Source organism: Pipra filicauda, unplaced genomic scaffold, assembly GCF_003945595.2.
Source record: "Pipra filicauda isolate LSUMZ 115617 unplaced genomic scaffold, ASM394559v2 scaffold505_size606005_pilon, whole genome shotgun sequence".
Lineage (NCBI taxonomy): Eukaryota > Metazoa > Chordata > Aves > Passeriformes > Pipridae > Pipra > Pipra filicauda.
The window spans coordinates 282,726-301,194 of record NW_024104649.1 but is presented as its reverse complement, the minus strand read 5'-3'; the positions used below and the strand labels follow the sequence as shown (position 1 = coordinate 301,194).

Below are 18,469 nucleotides of genomic sequence, written 5' to 3'. Positions count from 1 at the left end.
CTCTTCCTTAAGTCTTTAAAAAAATACTCTGTAAAAAGTGACTAGATTCAGTAACCGCACTTCTACAGTTGATTCCAATTTTCCGTAACAAGGAAAGTGTTCCTGGAAATATGATTCTTATTGTTAGTTAATGTTGATGAGTTACTCAACCAAAACTAATTAGTTCTAGAATGGAAAAACTGTATATGTGAGTTAAGCATGGTCTCTGGAAAAAGCTGTTCTACTGCTGTAGATCAGCCCCCCTTTATGGAATAAAATGCAGGAAAGGCAGATAGTCAGCTTCTGGAGTCTATAAAATCCAACCAGGTACAACTGTGCCTTTAGCTTTGCACTGTATTAATACAAGGAAAGCAGTGTAATTGCAATAACTTTTAAAAAGAGCAGGCAACAAGAACACAAGAATTACTTTCCAATTTCACAATAGCCTTTGAAACGTAGGTCATTCCAACTGTGTTTACTCAGTCTAAGCACCATAGGGCTGATCTAGTCAAGTGTTTTATATCATCAGGTAGCAGGAGCCAATTCAGACTGTCATCTGCTTTGGCCTTGATCACACCCATGGACTCAGTCCTATTTGAACAAAAGAAGTCATAAGTTCAAGATACTCTGCAGTTTGACAAATTACAGTGAAATGAAGAGGCATGGAACTAGGGAGTTAGATATTTAGCAAACTATCCTCCTGTATTAAAGATGCATTGTCAGCCCTCAAGAACTAAGTACCTGCACACTAGCGTTCTGCATCTCAGAAAACAAAAATCAATTCCCCCAGTAATCACTATATCTATTCAGTTTAGTATATAAATAAATTATGACAGCAATCTTAGACAAAAATAATCTGTTCTTCTACATCTTACACACTACTGCTTTCTTTTTCATATGTAGAATTCTTTTCTGTCAAGTTGATAAAATTAAGTAAATAGATGTTAACCTACCCGATTACTGGACAGAGATACACCAGAAGCTGATACAACAATCTTAAAATAAATATTCAAACAAGTGAGTTTAAATGCTCTCAGGAAGCTTCCTCATCCATTTAATTAACACAGAGGGTGCCTAACCTGAATAGTTTTAACTGAACTGCTAAGTGCAGAGTAGATGAAGTCCCATCTTAATTGACTGAAGTGGAAAAAAATAATTAAAAAAAAACCCCACACAACAACAACAAAGCCACACTGACTTAGTGGCAAATTTTCTTGGAATGCCTAGAAGTTGTACTTTAGTTATCAAGATGACGATCAGGTTAATTCCTGTGTAGTCACAGCAGTGCAGAGATGCTTTAACTCAGGATGGTTTCTTGCATGGGAACTGCAAGGAGATGTTTTATAGATTGCAAAAGTTGCTACAAGCAAAGTCACAAATTTGCAGCCTAACCCCATCCAGGGACATCTAGACCCTAGAGGGAGATGTGATTCAAGAAGATCTGAGTCACTAAACTACTGTTATAGCTATTCTTTCTGGCCCAGAGTTTTCCATTTGTGGGTTTTCCATTTTTCAGCAGGTTTGAAAGGTATTGTTTTCATGGCAATTTTCTACAAGGGTGGAGGGGGTGAACGCTCTTTTATCAGCTCTCACTAGAAGGAAGGAAAGAAAAAGTCCCCAAATATCTGGATAAGTTTGGCTAAATTTAAACATGTTTGAATTCTATTACATCACTGAGCCACTGAGAATTGTTAATCAAACCACAAGTTCCTCAAAACAACCATGAGAGATTCCTGAAGCCACAGTTCTGTCTGTTTAAACACCAGTTTCAACATGAACCACCAAAACTATTTGAGGTAGGAGTGAACAAAAATTTTAAGTCCCTGAGAATAGCATTTCATCCAGCAATAACATGTAATGTAGGAACATCTGAAACATGCAAACAAGGGAAATGTCCAAGTGGAGAAAACTGGCAATGAACAAAGGTTACAGAAACAGATCCTTTTGCATCAGAAACAGGGTACAGGCAGAGAAAGAGGCTTGTGCATCCAACCGGCCTCAATGAACTTTGAGAAATCCGGAGACTTTTTGAAAATACCAAGTGTCCGAACTCATTGAAGAAATTTAACTCAAGAAGTTTGAACAAAGTACAGATTCCCATATTTTCAATTTGTGCAAATGCAGAAAAACACCATGAAATTAATCTGTTCTGCACTGGGTGGTACCCAAGTCCCCTGAGCTTTAAGCACTTTATGACCAGTCTTTCTGTAAATTATAGAAATTCAGCTCACAGTTGGCTGACAGGTGTCCTGTCTTCTGATTCAAAAAAAAGGGAGGGAAGGAGGGAAGGAGGGAAGGAGGGAAGGAGGGAGGAGGAGGGAAGGGAGGGAAGGAGGGAAGGAGGGAAGGAGGGAAGGAGGGAAGGAGGGAAGGAGGGAAGGAGGGAAGGAGGGAAGGAGGGAAGGAGGGAAGGAGGGAAGGAGGGAAGGAGGGAAGGAGGGAAGGAGTTCAAACTGGAAATAAATTTCTGCAAAAGCAAATAAGATATTTTATTAAAAAATAGAAGTAAACCACAAAAACAATATCTAATGTTTTCCTTTTAATTCTAATAAAGGCCACATACAGTTTAGAGAATTCAACCATATACAAAATAATTATACTTAATGGAAGTGAAGGAAATTTCTCATAAGTGCATATAAGGAACACTGAACACATCCTTAGCTGATGTAAATTCATGATGCAATGCTGGTTTTAGGAAAAGGAGACTGATTTGCCATCAATGTGGGTCTGTGCAAGAGGGAGATCCCAACTAAAACAGTAATGGCCATATGCCTCTAAAAATTTATTTTTGACTAACTAATCTAGTAGGTATTTATGAAGCATGACAGGTTTGTCTATGCTGATGCAAAACTAATGGTCAGCAACAGAAATAGTAGGCACCAAGCTAAAACTCACAGATCAAATTCCTCCCTCAGTCACACTCCATTAGCTGAAATGACAAATGTTCTAGATTTGAAATCCCCATGCTGCCTGGCATACATAATACTACTTCTTCCCCCTCTGAAAAGTACCAAGTATTCCAAAAAAAAAAGTACAAAAAAAAAATTTTCTATAAATGCAGCATAAGAGAATCAGACAGAGGTAACCTCTCCTGAGGTCACACCGTCCAATCTAATATAAATTTTGGAAGTTTAAATAAAAAGCGGGGGGGGGGAAATATCAGAAAAAATGAAAAAGGCAAATGAAACAGGTACAGTTGCCTCTTGATTCTCACATGGCTCCATCGGTTGAGTCAAAGTCCGGCAAGTAATCGGGTGACAATAAGAAATCACAATAACCAGGTCCAGCTGATTAATCAGGATGACCAGTCCAAATTTCATCAAATATATCCATTAAATATGTCCATTGTTATTCTAGTTTCATCAGACTTGGACTGGTGAAGAGCACAGACTGCACAACACAGCTGAAGTAGTGCTCTCCTGCTCAGTGCATAGGTAGCATATAGGACAGAAGTTTAAACACATAAGTGCTGTTCATGGTTACTGTATTCTACAAAACTTAAACAAATACATACTGCCATTGCACACAAAGGACATGCCTATACATGGCAGAAAAACACCCACAAAGCACCAGGTTCACAGGCAAGTCACACAGTAAGAGCAGTTGCACGAGCTTTACCTCCCAAGATGTGCCATCACCAACCCAGATCCAATGGATAAAGGTGAAAAAAAGTAAGAAGGGAGAAACCTTACGGTCCATAAAATGTGAGCTGTGATAGCCAGTCTGGAGAGAGAGGGCACAACTGGTAAAGTTTTCATTTCAACTTGTGCATTATTGATGGAGAGAGAAGTGGTGGAAAAAGCCCAAGTCAGACAGAGACCTCAACTGCAGACTCCCAGAGAGTCCTGATAAATGCACAGGGAAGCCATAACAGCAACACAATCAGCTCTGACACAAACAACCAATGTTTCCTGAGATCTCTTTATTCCAGACACGGGAGAGGACCTGAAGCAAGTTAAATCTGAGAAAAGAGAACTAACCAGCAGAACTGTAGAAGCACAGAACTGTGCAATCTAATAGTCACACACCAAGAGGAAACGTCCATCCAGTCAAAACATCTCTTCTTTATAGTGTGTATATTTACACAATTTTAATCATGAGTCATGCCAGGACATAAACACACAAGTGAAAGAGAAATCTGTTGTTTAAATAGCTCTTAAAAGTGGCTGAGAATATGATTAGAAGTGTTGGGATGTTTTTTCTTTCTTTCAGTACAATTGTGCCATCAGACACAAACCATGGGTAGTACCTGTGTGATGCCTCCCATTCACCCTATCCATCTAATTCTCTTCAGCGAGGGGAAATTTGTTTTCTGCATGGCACAATGGTGTAATTCAGAGATGACACAACTTTCTGACTATAACTTTTGCTCATAAGCTTAAAACACCAAACATGCTCTAAATAACACATCAGTTCTTCAATCCCTCTGCTCTCCTGAGACAAGGAGCATTTCATTTTGTGCAGCTGACTGCAGGCCAACGGTTTCAAGAACGAGTGGCTGGACAACCTGTATTTCCCTGAGGTTCTTTTGATGCAGAATTGCTTGCTTGCCTTTTTTATTGAAGTCATTGATTTACATCTCTCTGTATAGATATAGAATATTTGTGTCCAACAAAGCAGCTGCAAGCATGGCATGCGATGTGGGATACAGATAATTTTTAAGGCATTGTTTTAAATGCAAATCATGTAAACAATCAAAATGTTGATATAAAGGTTTATGAAAAAAGCTTTACCTGTGTACCAGGTGGGATATAGTGAAGTTTAGGCCCCACCAAGAGATGTAGATCTGGAGGTTTAGTGAGCTTATCCTATAGGGCCACTGGGACAGAAGGTCATCTCCAGCAGGTGAGAGCTGGAGCCTGCTCAGGCCCACAGAAAGCCTTGCCCCTCACCAACCCACTCTGCTAAGTTCCTGAAGCTGGTTACTATAAGTAGCCTCTCTGTGCCAAATTTAAATGATTTGCAGCCTCCTCAGACGAGCTGTGCATCCAAGCTGACACCAATATAGGGCTAGAGAAAAAAGTTGGGTTTGTACCATCCACATCCTGATTTTGTAGCAACGAAACCAAAGCTTTATACACACAGAAGGATACAGGATCAAAGCATACACATGAAAGTTAGAAAACACTTTTCTTTTTTTTCTCTCCCCTCCTTTCTTTAAAAATAAATAAATAAATAAAAAAAAGGCAAACCCAGAAAACCCCAATACTGAAGTGACTTGAGAGCAATTAGGGGCAAAGCAGACTCCATTTTGCTCACAATTCCAAGACCGGAACCAAACATCATGATTCAGCAGGGGAGTTTTCTTCAAATGACCACAAAATGAGAATTGTCATTTTCTAGAGTGCTCCTGTGAAAGCCAGGAACCCTGCCAGGCTAATAGCACTGGCTGCTGAAGACAGATTACCCTCCCTCTCCTCCAGCCCATCAGGATCAGCATTGATAAATAAACATGAGAGAACTTATGTGAGGCTCTGACAGTACCACTCCACTGCAATTAACTCATTCCCTCAATACACAGCAGTTTAGATGAATCAGCAAATACCAGGGAGATAGAGGAAAGAAGAGACAGAAGATGTTCCGCCAAAACTTCTGACTATATAAATAAAACCACATGACATTGCATGTCCAAGTAATTTAAATGGCTATCTAATGATTCTAACGTGCATCAAAAAGTTTCATAGACTTCTTCAATAAAAACGCTCTGCTGGAAAGTAAACCAATACATATTTACTTAAAGATATTTTATTTAAAAGGAAAAAACAAACCTTAGAACCTTAGCATTATGTTGAGTGGACTTATTTTTTCCCTTCCCCTAAAAAATTACAATTTGTTGGTTCATCAAGGTCACTGTGGACCACAACACTTACAGGTTTTGCTGGAACAGGGACCATGCTCAGCACATTGGGAGACCAGGTTCTGTTTCAGTAGCACATTACCCTGTCATCGTGCCCTTTCCAGATCAGACCTGTGTATCTGTCTATAGAACCCCCTGTGCCCAATCTCCTCATAATGACCCTGGGTAGTCACAAACATCTATTAAACACAGGTTTGAATCTGTTACCACATTGAGACACCTCAGTGACTGAAGGCAAGGGACAAAGTGGTCACTATAAGCTTTTGACACTTGTGCCAACAAAGCTGCATCCAATTTCAGTCCTCTAGACACAGGAGGTAGGAATAATGTCAGTCAGCATGCAACTGTTACTCTGAAACAAGTAGTGCTTTGCCAGGGCAGAAAACAAGGAAGGGCTACCCCAGCACAGCACACTGGCCCCGACCACAGCCTTCTAAATGAGCCAGAAAAAAGAACAATTTTCTTTTATCTTATTGAACATACACTGAGTATCTTCTTATACACACAAAAGATACCTAGCTGTGTAACCTAAATTGTCAGAATCTTTTATCCTTGTGTTAATTTTATGACCCCTTTGGTTGTCCTTCTTCTTGGGGGATGAAAGCAAATATATGGCGGGGGAGGGTAACTGCCAAAGGTCATCTATATTTAATGCAGTTTCATGTACTGGGTCACATAGCATTCCCAGGCTAAAAAGAAGGCTCTGCTGCTGGGAATTTAAAAAACAAGCTGAAGGTAGTGTGCAATCATACTACAAGGAGTTTTCAATCAGGTCTTACTGTGCCTTCCAGTTTTTTTTCAGAATAGCCAAAAAAGTGGGAAAGTCTCCAGGCGTGTCATTCTATCATGGAGGGAAAAAAGTCTGTGGAGGTTTCACATTAATTTGATTCAAAACAAGCCCTTATTCACTTATTCCCAGTACTATGAGCTCTGTTAATTCACTCAGCTTACTTACAGAGCAAAGGATTTGCTGTTACACATCCCACACAAAAAAAAAAAAAAAAAAAAAGGAAAAAAAGAGCCTATTTCAGCTGCTGAAGTTTGTACTACATATTGCTGCGCTTATTGAGGTTCCAAGCTAGGGAAGCAGGCTTGCTCAAGAAAACATGGCAGCATGTGTTTAATTTTAAGCATGTGCTTTCCAAGTCCCACTGCATTCGTACACTTGACTGACGGAAGATTTCAGTGTAGACTAGTGTGCTCCTCTGAATCCAGGCCAGAGAATACTTGAACAATTCCATAAAGTCATTTTAGATGTTCCTCTGATGAGAAAAATATTTTCTCTCTAAATACCAGGCTCTGTCTGTCTGTGCCTACAAGTATGCCACAAATGAAGCAACGAGCAGCATCTGATATGCAAAGTAGAGAAAAGAAGGCAGGGACATGTATAGTGCTAGGCTTGCTTTAATTCAGGCATACTTAATTTTCCAGGAATGCAACAGAAGTCACTGCCATGAAGTTTTCCATGCATGAATAACTACAGCAAAATAATTCTCAATGTCTGCAGCTGCCTACAGGCTCCAGGAAAACTTGGTCACATACAATATGTATTGTATACTCCCCATGGATGCAGAAAGCTCCATTTGTAGAGATCAGAGTTGTAAGTAATCAAAATGGACCCATAATGACAGATTCAGTACTTGATGTAACTCACATACTAGCAAACACCAGAACTTACACAGCCAAATCAACCTACTCCAGATAAACACTAGCATGAGGGTACTACAAAATACCCACCATTTTATCTGATCCTGCTTGTTTGTCATACTTTTGGCATTCTGAGAAGGAACAAACCCTGATACACTAAAATAGATATACACATATATATATAAAACTAGAAAAAAACCTAATATTTCTTGGCAGAAGTTTAATCAGAATTAGACCTTTTTGCAGACCAGTCTGAGAAAGCTGCACTATTAATTCACAAAAGCTAAATGGAAACTGCAACATGCCTGCATTTCACTGAAGCCTTTCATAAAGTATCTGAAAATGCTGAAGCTAAATTCAAAGTGGACACCTCCCCAAAAACAACCCCACACATCAGCTGCAACACATTACAGAGGGCCACAATAAATAGCAAAAAAGTACAGGAACTAAAGCAGGATACATGATCTATTTGGTTTTAGCATGTTTCTTACTAGCAAGGAGGAAGGAACAAGAAGCTTCTTAATAGAGATCACCAGATGAGTAATATTAACTCAGTAGAGAGAGACAAAGAAAAATAAAAAACAAAGACAATAAATGAATCCCTCTGTTCTTGTCACACTAAAATTTTTAAAATTCAAGGCACTTATTAGCACGTAGAACTGAGTATTACTGACACTCTCTCACAGCATCACATTCCCTTGCCTGGGCTAAGTCCTCTTCATGGTGCTTTCCCTCCACCCCCCTTTCTTCTCCAGTGTTTAGTTTGGAGTAGTCTAGGAATCTCAGAGGTGTAAATCATACTTCACAGTCCAGAGTTCACCATGAATGGAGTTATTTTGGCTCTCCTATTCCCATTTCACACTCCACACACAGAAAACCAGAAGTGGCTGTAAAGGAGACTGACAAAGTTACAGATCAGAGGCTTCTGTGAGCTCTGGAAGCACTGTACAGATGCTACTTTCACACATAGAAGACACAAAATGAGGTGGACAATTCTCATATTATACGAAATGGTTTAACTCCCTCAGCAGCTTCACTTCATGGTATGTATATAATTTTTCCCCATCCTCTCCACCCTCACCCCCTTCTGTTTCCAGTGCAGGCAGCCAATGCATCATGTGCTGGAGGGACCAAGAGTTGCAGTGCCTTGTCATGTTTCCTTATGCCAAGAGAATGAGAGGTACCTTTTAACCTCATTCTCTCAACTCATCAGTGTGTCAGACAGGGGTCTTGCTTGTCCTCCAAAGCAGGCATTCAGCTCCCAAGGCTGTACATAGATCTCGTGCCACACCTCTAAAATTTCTCTACCTCCACTAGTTCACTGGTTTAGATACCAGGAGGGGCAGAGGGACATAGCTGCATTGAAGGTACAGAAACACTCTTGTGGCTGAGGACATGCCTGTGGTGCTGCAGCACGCAAGTGTCCTCTCTCATTTGTTACTAATAAGATCTCCTGGGCAGGGACAAACAGGCTTTGACACACAGAAGAAAATGAGGCCAATAATGCCACCAACATGTCCTGTGGCTAATATTGACAAAAACACAGCACAGACAGGGCAGGAAAAAGCCTCATGTTGTTGGCATACACACACACACACACACACCCAGGCATGCACTATGAAAATTGTTTGAAGAGCTTGAGGTCCTGTTGTTAAGCATGTTGTGAATGTTTCCAAAAAGCCTAAATGCTAGACAATGGCAGCACATTGCTAAAGAATGTTTAAGGGATATAGGCTGATCGGATAATTGCCTGGTAAGGCAAAAGCAGAAACAGTTTAGTGAAATAAAGGACATGGATTTGAATGAAACTTGAAGAAAAATGATCTTAAAAATTGAAGATGACAAAGCATACACTGCAAAGAAGTAAAAAACACTGACTACAAGATAAGAACAGTAAAAGATCTATCAGGAGAGCAAATCCACATTTACACAGCCTTTCAGAACACAGTGTTTGAAAGAGTAAGTCTCTTCACTTGCTCCAAGCCCTTACAAGGCACCCAACTGAGAGCGATTTTCATTTCATACACTCCAAAGTCAGGAGCATGATGCGAACACAGATAACTTGAACTTTCATTTTTTTCACCCCAAATTCTGTAGATGAAGCAGCCAGGACACGTATAACATAGACAAAACACTGATTTGTGCGAGAACTGCAACTCTGGTCTTGTTACTATAGTCAAAACCATTTTAATTGGAGTTGGACAAATCAAGCAAAAGTACATCTGTGAATGTTTTCTGGCCCCCTGAAATGCTTTATGTGCATTCACTTCCACATCAGTGTTCTGCACATATGCCACCCCCATATTTAGACAAATGGAGCAGCCTCTGCCTCAGATGGCCCCTGCCTAGCCAACAAATCCTTGAAGGCTGAGCAAGTATCACCTTATTCTTATTATCTTCCTTTGGCACAGTTATGAGAAACAGAGCACTATGAGCTAAGTCAACACCTACTTCTACAAATATTCATGCTGGTAAGTGGGAAGCAAATTTTAGTTCTATGAGAAGAGGATTATGCATAGCATCAACCTCCCTGCTTGCACACACAGCAGAAATCCTTAACACATCCTAACAGGAAATGAGAACATCTGATGGTTCAGCCCAGGCTGAATACATATAAGAGCTTGTTCTGAATATTGAAAGAACTAAAAATCTACTCATCCTTAAAACAGTCAATACAAAATCACAAATACTACGCACTTCAGAAAAATCCAATTCTTAACCTTATAATTCTACTAGCAGAAAAAGAAAAGTTAATACATACATGGAAATTTATTTGCCCTACTTTTGCTTTGTATGCACAGTAAGGAAAAATCAGAGCCTACCTTCCACCTGAAAATGATTACTGTGCTCAGTCCTCTGAGTAGCAACTGGCTCTGTAATGCAGCTACATTTAATGTACCTAAGCAGTTCTACAACAAGTAGAGACCATTAATCAGAGACCTTGGATATGGCGGGAAACAAATTAAAGACTCAGAAGAGTATACCATGTTCTATCACAAAGCAGTGTGTCACATCACATGCAGGATATCACTAAGCACTTGAACACAGTTCTTTTATATTAAGCATAGCAATAAGTCCTATGTCAGAATTCTATTATTTTTTTCAATACTTATTAAGCAAGAGGAAAAAATAGTAAATAGTGTGGCAGTCTAACATGTTCAGTATAACTCTGAACAAAGCTTGTGCAATATTTTAGCAAATATTTACTGCAGACACAGAGAAACCCTTCTGCTGCTAGGTTTGTGATCAACTGTATTTACCACTCTCCAGGACTGAAACATACACTTCAATTAGAAGCTGGTGAAGAACAAATACATGCAAAACATGGAAAAGGCAAGGACTCTAAATTCACTGAATACACAACCTGTTTTTCCACTAGATGCATTTTAATTACATTTTGCAGATGGTTTTTTTCAGTGTTTTGCCATAGCATATGAAATTAATTTTTGAGGGGAGGAAATGCAAGAGGAGCTTTTCTATATTTACATGTTAAATAGTATTTGCTGGTCTAGGCAAAATGCATTCTGCTATTCAAGAGAGGCACTTCACAGGGACACTACACTCCAGTTCCCAGGTCTGAATGACTCAGAAGCAACAGCATTCCCCTGCAGTGGGTATGTGCATACAAAAACTAGTCCTCTGTCTTAAACTCAGAATCTCAGTGTAGAATGGATTCCCATTCTTGTTGCACCAAACCGGAAGCAAAGGCAAAAAGTGTCCACTTTTCACTGTTATTTTAAAGTTTACAAGATTTCTCCAAAATTTAGAAAATGTATATTCCAGCAACAAATGGATTACAAGAAAAAGAAAAAAAGAAACTTCTTTTTCCATTACCTATTTTAAGCAATGCTTTGATTTATTGTGAGGGGAACAGATGAACAAGATAAATGTGTAGATCTCCCCTTGAGATCTACAGAGACAGCAGAGACAGTCCGGTGCATTCTGCAGAGTATTTTGGTTTTAAGGAGTTCAAAGAATACTTTCTTCTTCAAAGTCAAATTTCACCACCACTGGCCGGGTCATGTTCCACTTCTTATTTCGATTCCTATCCTCGATGAACTCCTGGTAAGGATCTTGCTTTGAAATCTCTTTCTTGGAGCGTACATAACCAAAAAAGACAGTTAACGCCAGGAAAGAGTAAAACAACATGACAAAGAGGACGAAGAAATAGGCGTTGTCATATGGTTTGTATTGTGGCTCTTTTTGTTCTGTAGCATTTTTCCTCGTGTCCAGGTTCCTTTCCAGAAGTTGCAGAACACATTGCGAGATGAGAGAAGCTAAAGCTGTTTGGTTCATTTTGGGGAATTCAAAAGCACATCAGAAAACTGAGAGGAGTGAGCATCCAGGGGCCCCAAGTGATGCTTTGCTCAAGTGGGACTCTATCCACTAGCTCCAACAGGAGTTGGATCTGGCCTGTAATCATTTCCTCTTTTGGTAAAGAATGCTGTTAAGCACTTATTGGGTCCCAGTCACTTGATAATGAAGCATTTGGCTGATAAGCCTGCCTTGCTTGTGAAGTCTATTAATAATAACAGTATCAAATCCCTGAGACATGCCAGGCAGTTTAAAATGTGCAATTTAATGTTTTATTCGCCTACCCCCCATCCACACCCCAATATTTGGGGAAAAAATCTGCTCAGGTTACTAGGTGAAAGGACTTTAAAAACACCAGTGGGATGTGATAGGTGTGTAGGGGCAGAAGGAAAAAAAAAAAAAAAAAGACATTTCAGTCAGCTGCTATCTACGAGTTAAGCATGAAAACTCAAATTTCAACTCAAATTTGACAACCTCGGAGCTTAGGTGGAAAGTTGAATGTTTTAGTGTGTCTGCATTAAGCCTTAGGACTGATAGTCTGTAGCTGTGTGCTGCCACAAATACCACACAGGAAACATGCAAGAGAGTAATATCAAAACAGAAAAGAACTGCTTATAAAGTCGTTCTGGAAAATGAAACCCTTGACCGCCACTGACAAGTGGACTACACCGAATATTTTCAGACAAGGAGCAAGGAGGTTAAGTCTTCTCCAATGTGGTTTCTCACAGGTCATGTCTACTTGCATGATAATAGCAGAGCAGTGCTCTGTGGATTCCTGCTTCCTATTGTGTTTTACAGGCTAGGTCACTCTAAAGTAAATTGTTGTTTTACAAAGTAGTGAAACCTTATCTTGCTACAAAAAAAAAAAAAGTCCTTACTGCCACAAACGACAATACCAGCTGTTTCTTTCTGTGATCTGAATTCTGGGGAGTAAGCACCATGACTTTGAAGTGGAGAGCACATCACCAGACTAGCAGTTTGCCAACTCTGCACTGTTTCTTTAGGCCTGACCCCCTGAACTGATTGTATGATGACTAATTCACATGCTAAGATTGCAGTATATCGGTATCACTAAACAGCCTGCATTTGTCATTAAGGGTTTCTTGTAAAAAGAAAGATGAAAGTGAAGTCTGTAATTTTATATGAGCAGCAGACTATGCTATAAGTACATTTAGAATATGCAACTTCTAGAAGAAATGTTCAGCTCCACGTTTTAACTATTTGTTTTAAAATCAGCCTTAAAAAAAAAAATCCCATAAAGAGCAATACCAAATCCTGTTCTTGGTTGGGGCCAAGTTATGGGAGAGATCTTATTCACCTATTCTTGTGGGTAAAGGAGAACAGATTCAGGGGACTTAATATCATTTTGAGGAAAGAGAAGAAAAGCTTTATCAGCAGTTTAACTACAAATAAAATACATGCATTAAACTAGTATAAAATTTTCAGGGGACCTATGCCCAATTTATATTCATGTAACTGGAAAAAGATTTTCATCTAGGTTCTGCGACTCTTCCAGAACTCTGTAAACTCTTACTGTTTGTTTGTTTTTTAAAGAATTCGCTTCAGTAAAAGAAGCATGTGATTCCACACAAATTAGGTTGGACACATGCTAATCCTGTAAATTTCTTGCCTGTTTGAAAAAACACATGACCTCTGTTAGCTAAGTCTCTGGGCCTTTTCAATATCAGCAAAACAAAACAAAATGGGGGGGGGGGGGGTAGGGGAGGGCAGCGAGGGCTAGGATACCACAACTGAGAAACAAGTGACAAAAATCACTCCAGTGAATTCCCAGTGACAGTTTTGGGTACGCTATGAACAAGGAGAGCTGTGCCTACACTTCACCATGCCTCTTAAAGCACAGCTGCAGCACCTCAACTCTTGAAGTGTACACTCATTATTTCTTAGAAATAAGAGGGTTTAACACTGCATATTATGCTACGCAGTGAGCTGACAGCTTCAGGTGTCTAAGCAGTTTTTTAACAAAAGGCACACCAAGACTTGGGGATCTGACTGTCTGAATGGCAGGGAAAAAAGTACATCAGCCTAACCCTGGAAGCTAAATTACCGTGTTAACCCTGGGCTATGCTTGTCAACACATGAGCTTCATCCCTCAGGTAGCTCACAAACCCAGAATCCTGGCCCACTGAACTCAGTGCTACACCCTCCTTTCCAAGCATGCTGTAACATGCCCATCTCTCCCCAGAGCAGAAGCTACTCAGGACCAGAACACACCACCCTTAGCACAACAGATACTACATTTCAGCAGTTTCCACGTGACTGCTCACTGAGCAATCTCCACCTGAGAAAGGACGCCACACAAAGGAAGACTTCTAGTCTTAACACTGTCAGCTGCAAAAAAAAATGTTTAAAGGCTTTGCATACACATATACAAGAAAACCATAAGCCAAGGAACACACATACCACAGCAGATGAAGTCTTCCGCCTCTAAACTGAAAGAGGCCTCCAGGCATCATTTCTGGGTAAATGGAGGGACCTCAACTGCCCCCTGCTCAGCCTTGGGAAGTGTTATGCCTTCCAGACACAGCTGGAAGCTCATTCCCTCCTGCTTTGAAGGAGCTGCTCACTGATAGACCATTGAACTCACCTGTGCTGTCCTGCTTTGCCCCTCCTGAAATGCTCTTGCCCAAACACACCTGCATCAGGAGTTAGATGATATGACCCCACCCAATTAAAGGCAGATGCTTATTTATCCTCCTGCTCATCTAATGCAATCTGAGTTTATTGTAATTTAGGGTATTTCCATCCACTGTTTCTGCATTTAGTTGAACAGATCAGTATTCTGTTAGGCTACACAAACAAACACTGCTTTAAAGTTGTTTTTTCTCTCCTTTTTTCAACCTCCCCGAAAACCCTAAAAGTACATAATGATGCTTTGAACAAGATCCTAAAGAGCTATTTCCATAAAGTGGTCCAATTCTTTTTAGAGATGTAAGTACATGAAACTCTTCAAATGCGGGGGGACAATGAGTGAAGATTAAAAAGAAAGTAAAAGATTAAAAGGAAAAGACCATAAGAAAAACTCAAAGGGGGGGAAAAGATCAAAAAAGAGGATTAACTATGTTACTTGTTGTTTTTCAGAAATTAAAGAAGTATGGAGGATAAGGAATTTGTTTCCTTTTGGCCCTAGAAAAATGCCAATTATGGTAGCTAAATTGCCAGGATCACATATCAGTATGCTTTGGAAATGTGAGAAATGGATGGGAAATATAAACACAGGGCAATAGCTTACAGTTATGTTATGAATTAAGCCACAAAAATATCAAGATTTAGTCACTGAACAAGCTGCCAAAGTTAATCTTTCCTGATGAACTTGAGCAGGATCAGAATAGAAGCAACAGAACTGTAGTTTCACGGATAAAAATTGCCTTGTTCACTCATCTTTGTTATCTCTGGGTCTTCACATACCTAAAATTTCCACTAAAAATCAAGGGAAAGTGACTGGATGTAAGTGACATGGATATAAGATCAAACTCTTTAGCTACTTTGTGTATTCATTTTAGGAAAGTTTATTTAAGCTTTAGAGATAAAAAAAAACAACTAACTACTCCAAGTCTCTTTTTGTCAAGAGAGCTTGTGATACCATTCGCACTAGTACAGATTATGTTTTCCTTTAGATTTTTTTGGACACAATAGCAGAACACTCTTTTGGGGTGTGGAGAAACTCCTTACTCACAGGTCTTTTAAATATATGGCATTTATGTATACCTTTATGAATAAGGATTACAGAAGAAGGCAGGTAGAAATTTCTGCCCCAAACTTGATGCATGTCTAAACCCCAGAAATAATTTACCAAAGTCTACAGGGTAATTTTACCCAAACTGACTACTTTTCCAGAGGCTCACAGATGGTTTTGCTGTGGTTGGTTCTCACCAAGGCAAGGCAAGCCAGCCCTGCACCCTCCCACTGCCCCTGGGGTCAGGATCTGGCCTGGGAGGTCACCTGTGGGACTGGCAGAGACCTCAGATGTAAGGTGTCAGCACTGGCACACCTCAGTCTCACATCTCAATCTCTGAATCGAGACCGAATCCAACAAAATGCTCTGAAACCAAAGCCAGCCTAAGGCAAAGGTTCACAGGAGAGGTCTGGTCTGGCAAGTGCAGTTACCCAGAAGCCAATATGGTCCCTACCACACCTAGTTCTGCTCACACATGGATCACCTGGGCCCACTGCAGCACTGGCATAGCTCCACCATGCCTCAGTAGTTCCTGCAAAGGGAGTGGGATTTTATTTTACACAGTGCTCTGTGCACCGTGAGCTGGGGTGCATGGAGCACCAGAAACAGCACACGCTTCTCCCAACCATTCCCAAAGGACAGACTGAGCTCTGCTCAAAGGCACCCATGTCTGCTGTGGGTGGGAATGCCTCTGCCCTGGCTGCTCCCCTCAGTCCCCTCTTGCTGAGAAAAATGTGCTTTTAGTAATACTGAGGGGCCACAGCACCATCTCTCCTCCCCATCCACTGTGTGCCTTTCCTGGGACAGCAGCACCCATGTGGAAAACCGTATTTGGGCTTTACCCTCAGCAGAAACCACCCTTCAGGTTTCTCAGAGGATTCCCAGCATGGTTCCTGCTGTCCCACAGGAAAAGCCGTGCTGTTTCCACAGCACATGGCATCTGGACACCCTGGCACCAGAGAGACCAGATGGCTCACACACCACAGAGCCCCATCCCACCACTGACAGCTCCTGGTCGAGCGCTGTCCCCCTCCCACATCACACCCCTGAGCTTCCCCAGTCCCAGCAGGTCAGGAGCTGCTCCCGGCAGTGGCTCTGTGCTCTGCTCAGGGCTGTGTCATCACAGCTGGTGAGGGCCATGTTTTGGCTGCTTCCCATGTACTCCACAGTGGCCCCTGTGCCCCCCGTGCCCACCCATGCCCACCACAGCTACTCTGTGCTGCACTCAGAAACCCTTCTGGGCTCTAAAGGAAAAGCTGAACTCCATCTTACCTTTTAACACACATTCATTATCCCCTTTCTGAAATCAGGCAACCCTGATTGTTCAAAGTTTCCCTCAGGTTTCAGAGTAAGGCAAAACAGTGATGTGCCATTTGGGGATGTCTGTGGTTGGTGCAGGTGCTGCTGGCACTGCCCTGCCCAAGGCAGTGGGAAGGTCGGAGTCCTTGGGAAGAGCAGGCAAGAGAGAAATTTTATTGAGCTGATCCAGATGCTGGAAAAAAAGGTGTGGCTGGCAGGAACCTGCAGAGTGGCAGGACTCAAGTTTATTGGAGAGCCACAGGCGAAAGGGAGGCAATGGGGAGCAGCCATGACACAAAGGGAAGGGAACGTCTTCCACCACCTGGAGATTTTAGATGGAGATGATGGAGAAAGATCGGATGGTCCCTGCAAGCCACACCATCCCCAGCCCCAATAGACCCTTCCCCAGGTTAAATATGGCCAAAAGAGCATTTCAAAACCTTGGGAGATTTGTACCCTTTGTTAATTATTCTGGTAGAGACCATGGGGACAGTCACACAAACGTGGCTCCAGAGAAATTTTTTCCATCTCTGAATTGCTGAACTATAAAATGTTATGGGCTAAGTGTGCAGAGGACACTTAACACCCTTAAAAAGTAACAACCACTCTTAAAAAGCTAAATTTTTACAGGTATGTACACTTGAGATCATTATGAATAAGTGCATATATATGGGGAGAAAAATACTTGTGTAAATGAAACTGAGTCTGTGAGAAAAAAAAAGTGGATAATTGTACAGAGATGTGAGAAGAATTGAAATCATTGTACAGCATATGCAAATATACCTGTGTGAGCACTGAAAGGAGGAGAGTGCAGGAAGAAACAAGTAGCTTAACATTTGGTCATGGCCTAAGGGACAAACTTTGCTGAAGATGAAGACACCAAAAGGTCAATAAAGCTTCTGAACTGTTTCCAGTTCTCAGACAAGGAAGCAATAGTTCCGCTCTTACCAGTAACTGCTCCTTCATATTTGTGTATCGAGCTGGCTTTATTAAATTATTCAGCAAAGGTCAAATGTGATGTGTCTTCCTAGTTTTATTATGATTTTTCATGACATTGCCTGAGTAGCTGAATAATAAACAGTGCATATAAAAACACTGCAGTGCCCAAGGTGTCCACAGGCACTCTGGGTTATTCAGGCAATGTAAATGCATTAAACAAAGATTTAAAGTATGTGTGAACACTGCAAAGTGTTGCTTGTGGGAACAATATGATGGCGATAGAGAACCAAGCACCAGCACCATGTACACATACTGATTTTGAAGCCTGCTTATATGAGAAACAGTTTGTAAGTTTTTGAATCTGACTAACCATCTAGCTACAGCACTTTGCTCCCTGTGACTGATGAGAGCTTCTCAGCCTGTGATGAGCTGCCCAGAAGTGCTGGGAGAGAATAGGCAGTGAAAATCTGACAGATCAAATGGCCTGTTACCTACAATGACCACAAGAGCAGACTACAAGTTTTATTATTTTACAATAGACAAATATCTTGAAGAGATTCAAATCAACCTATGTGATTCTTTAAATTATCCTATGACTCTCCAGTTGCCCTAAGAAATATCTAGATGTCATTGGAAAATGGGATCTTCTAATCAGGATGCAGGTTTTCTTGCAGTTAAGTGAACAGCAGAACATTGAAGTGAACAATACAAAGAAGTTCATTAATTCAAGCTGTTCAAGG

At 40.8% G+C, this 18,469-nt stretch overlaps 1 protein-coding gene across 1 annotated transcript; it reads right to left on the bottom strand.

Moving 5' to 3' along the window:
- Positions 1-11,323: 11,323 nt before the first annotated feature.
- LOC113985301 lies at positions 11,324-11,816 on the bottom strand. The gene has a single exon (XM_027715949.1). It carries the CDS (start codon positions 11,777-11,779, stop codon positions 11,453-11,455), a length of 327 nt encoding a protein of 108 aa, XP_027571750.1. The 5' UTR covers positions 11,780-11,816; the 3' UTR covers positions 11,324-11,452.
- Between the last annotated feature and the right edge of the window lie 6,653 nt (positions 11,817-18,469).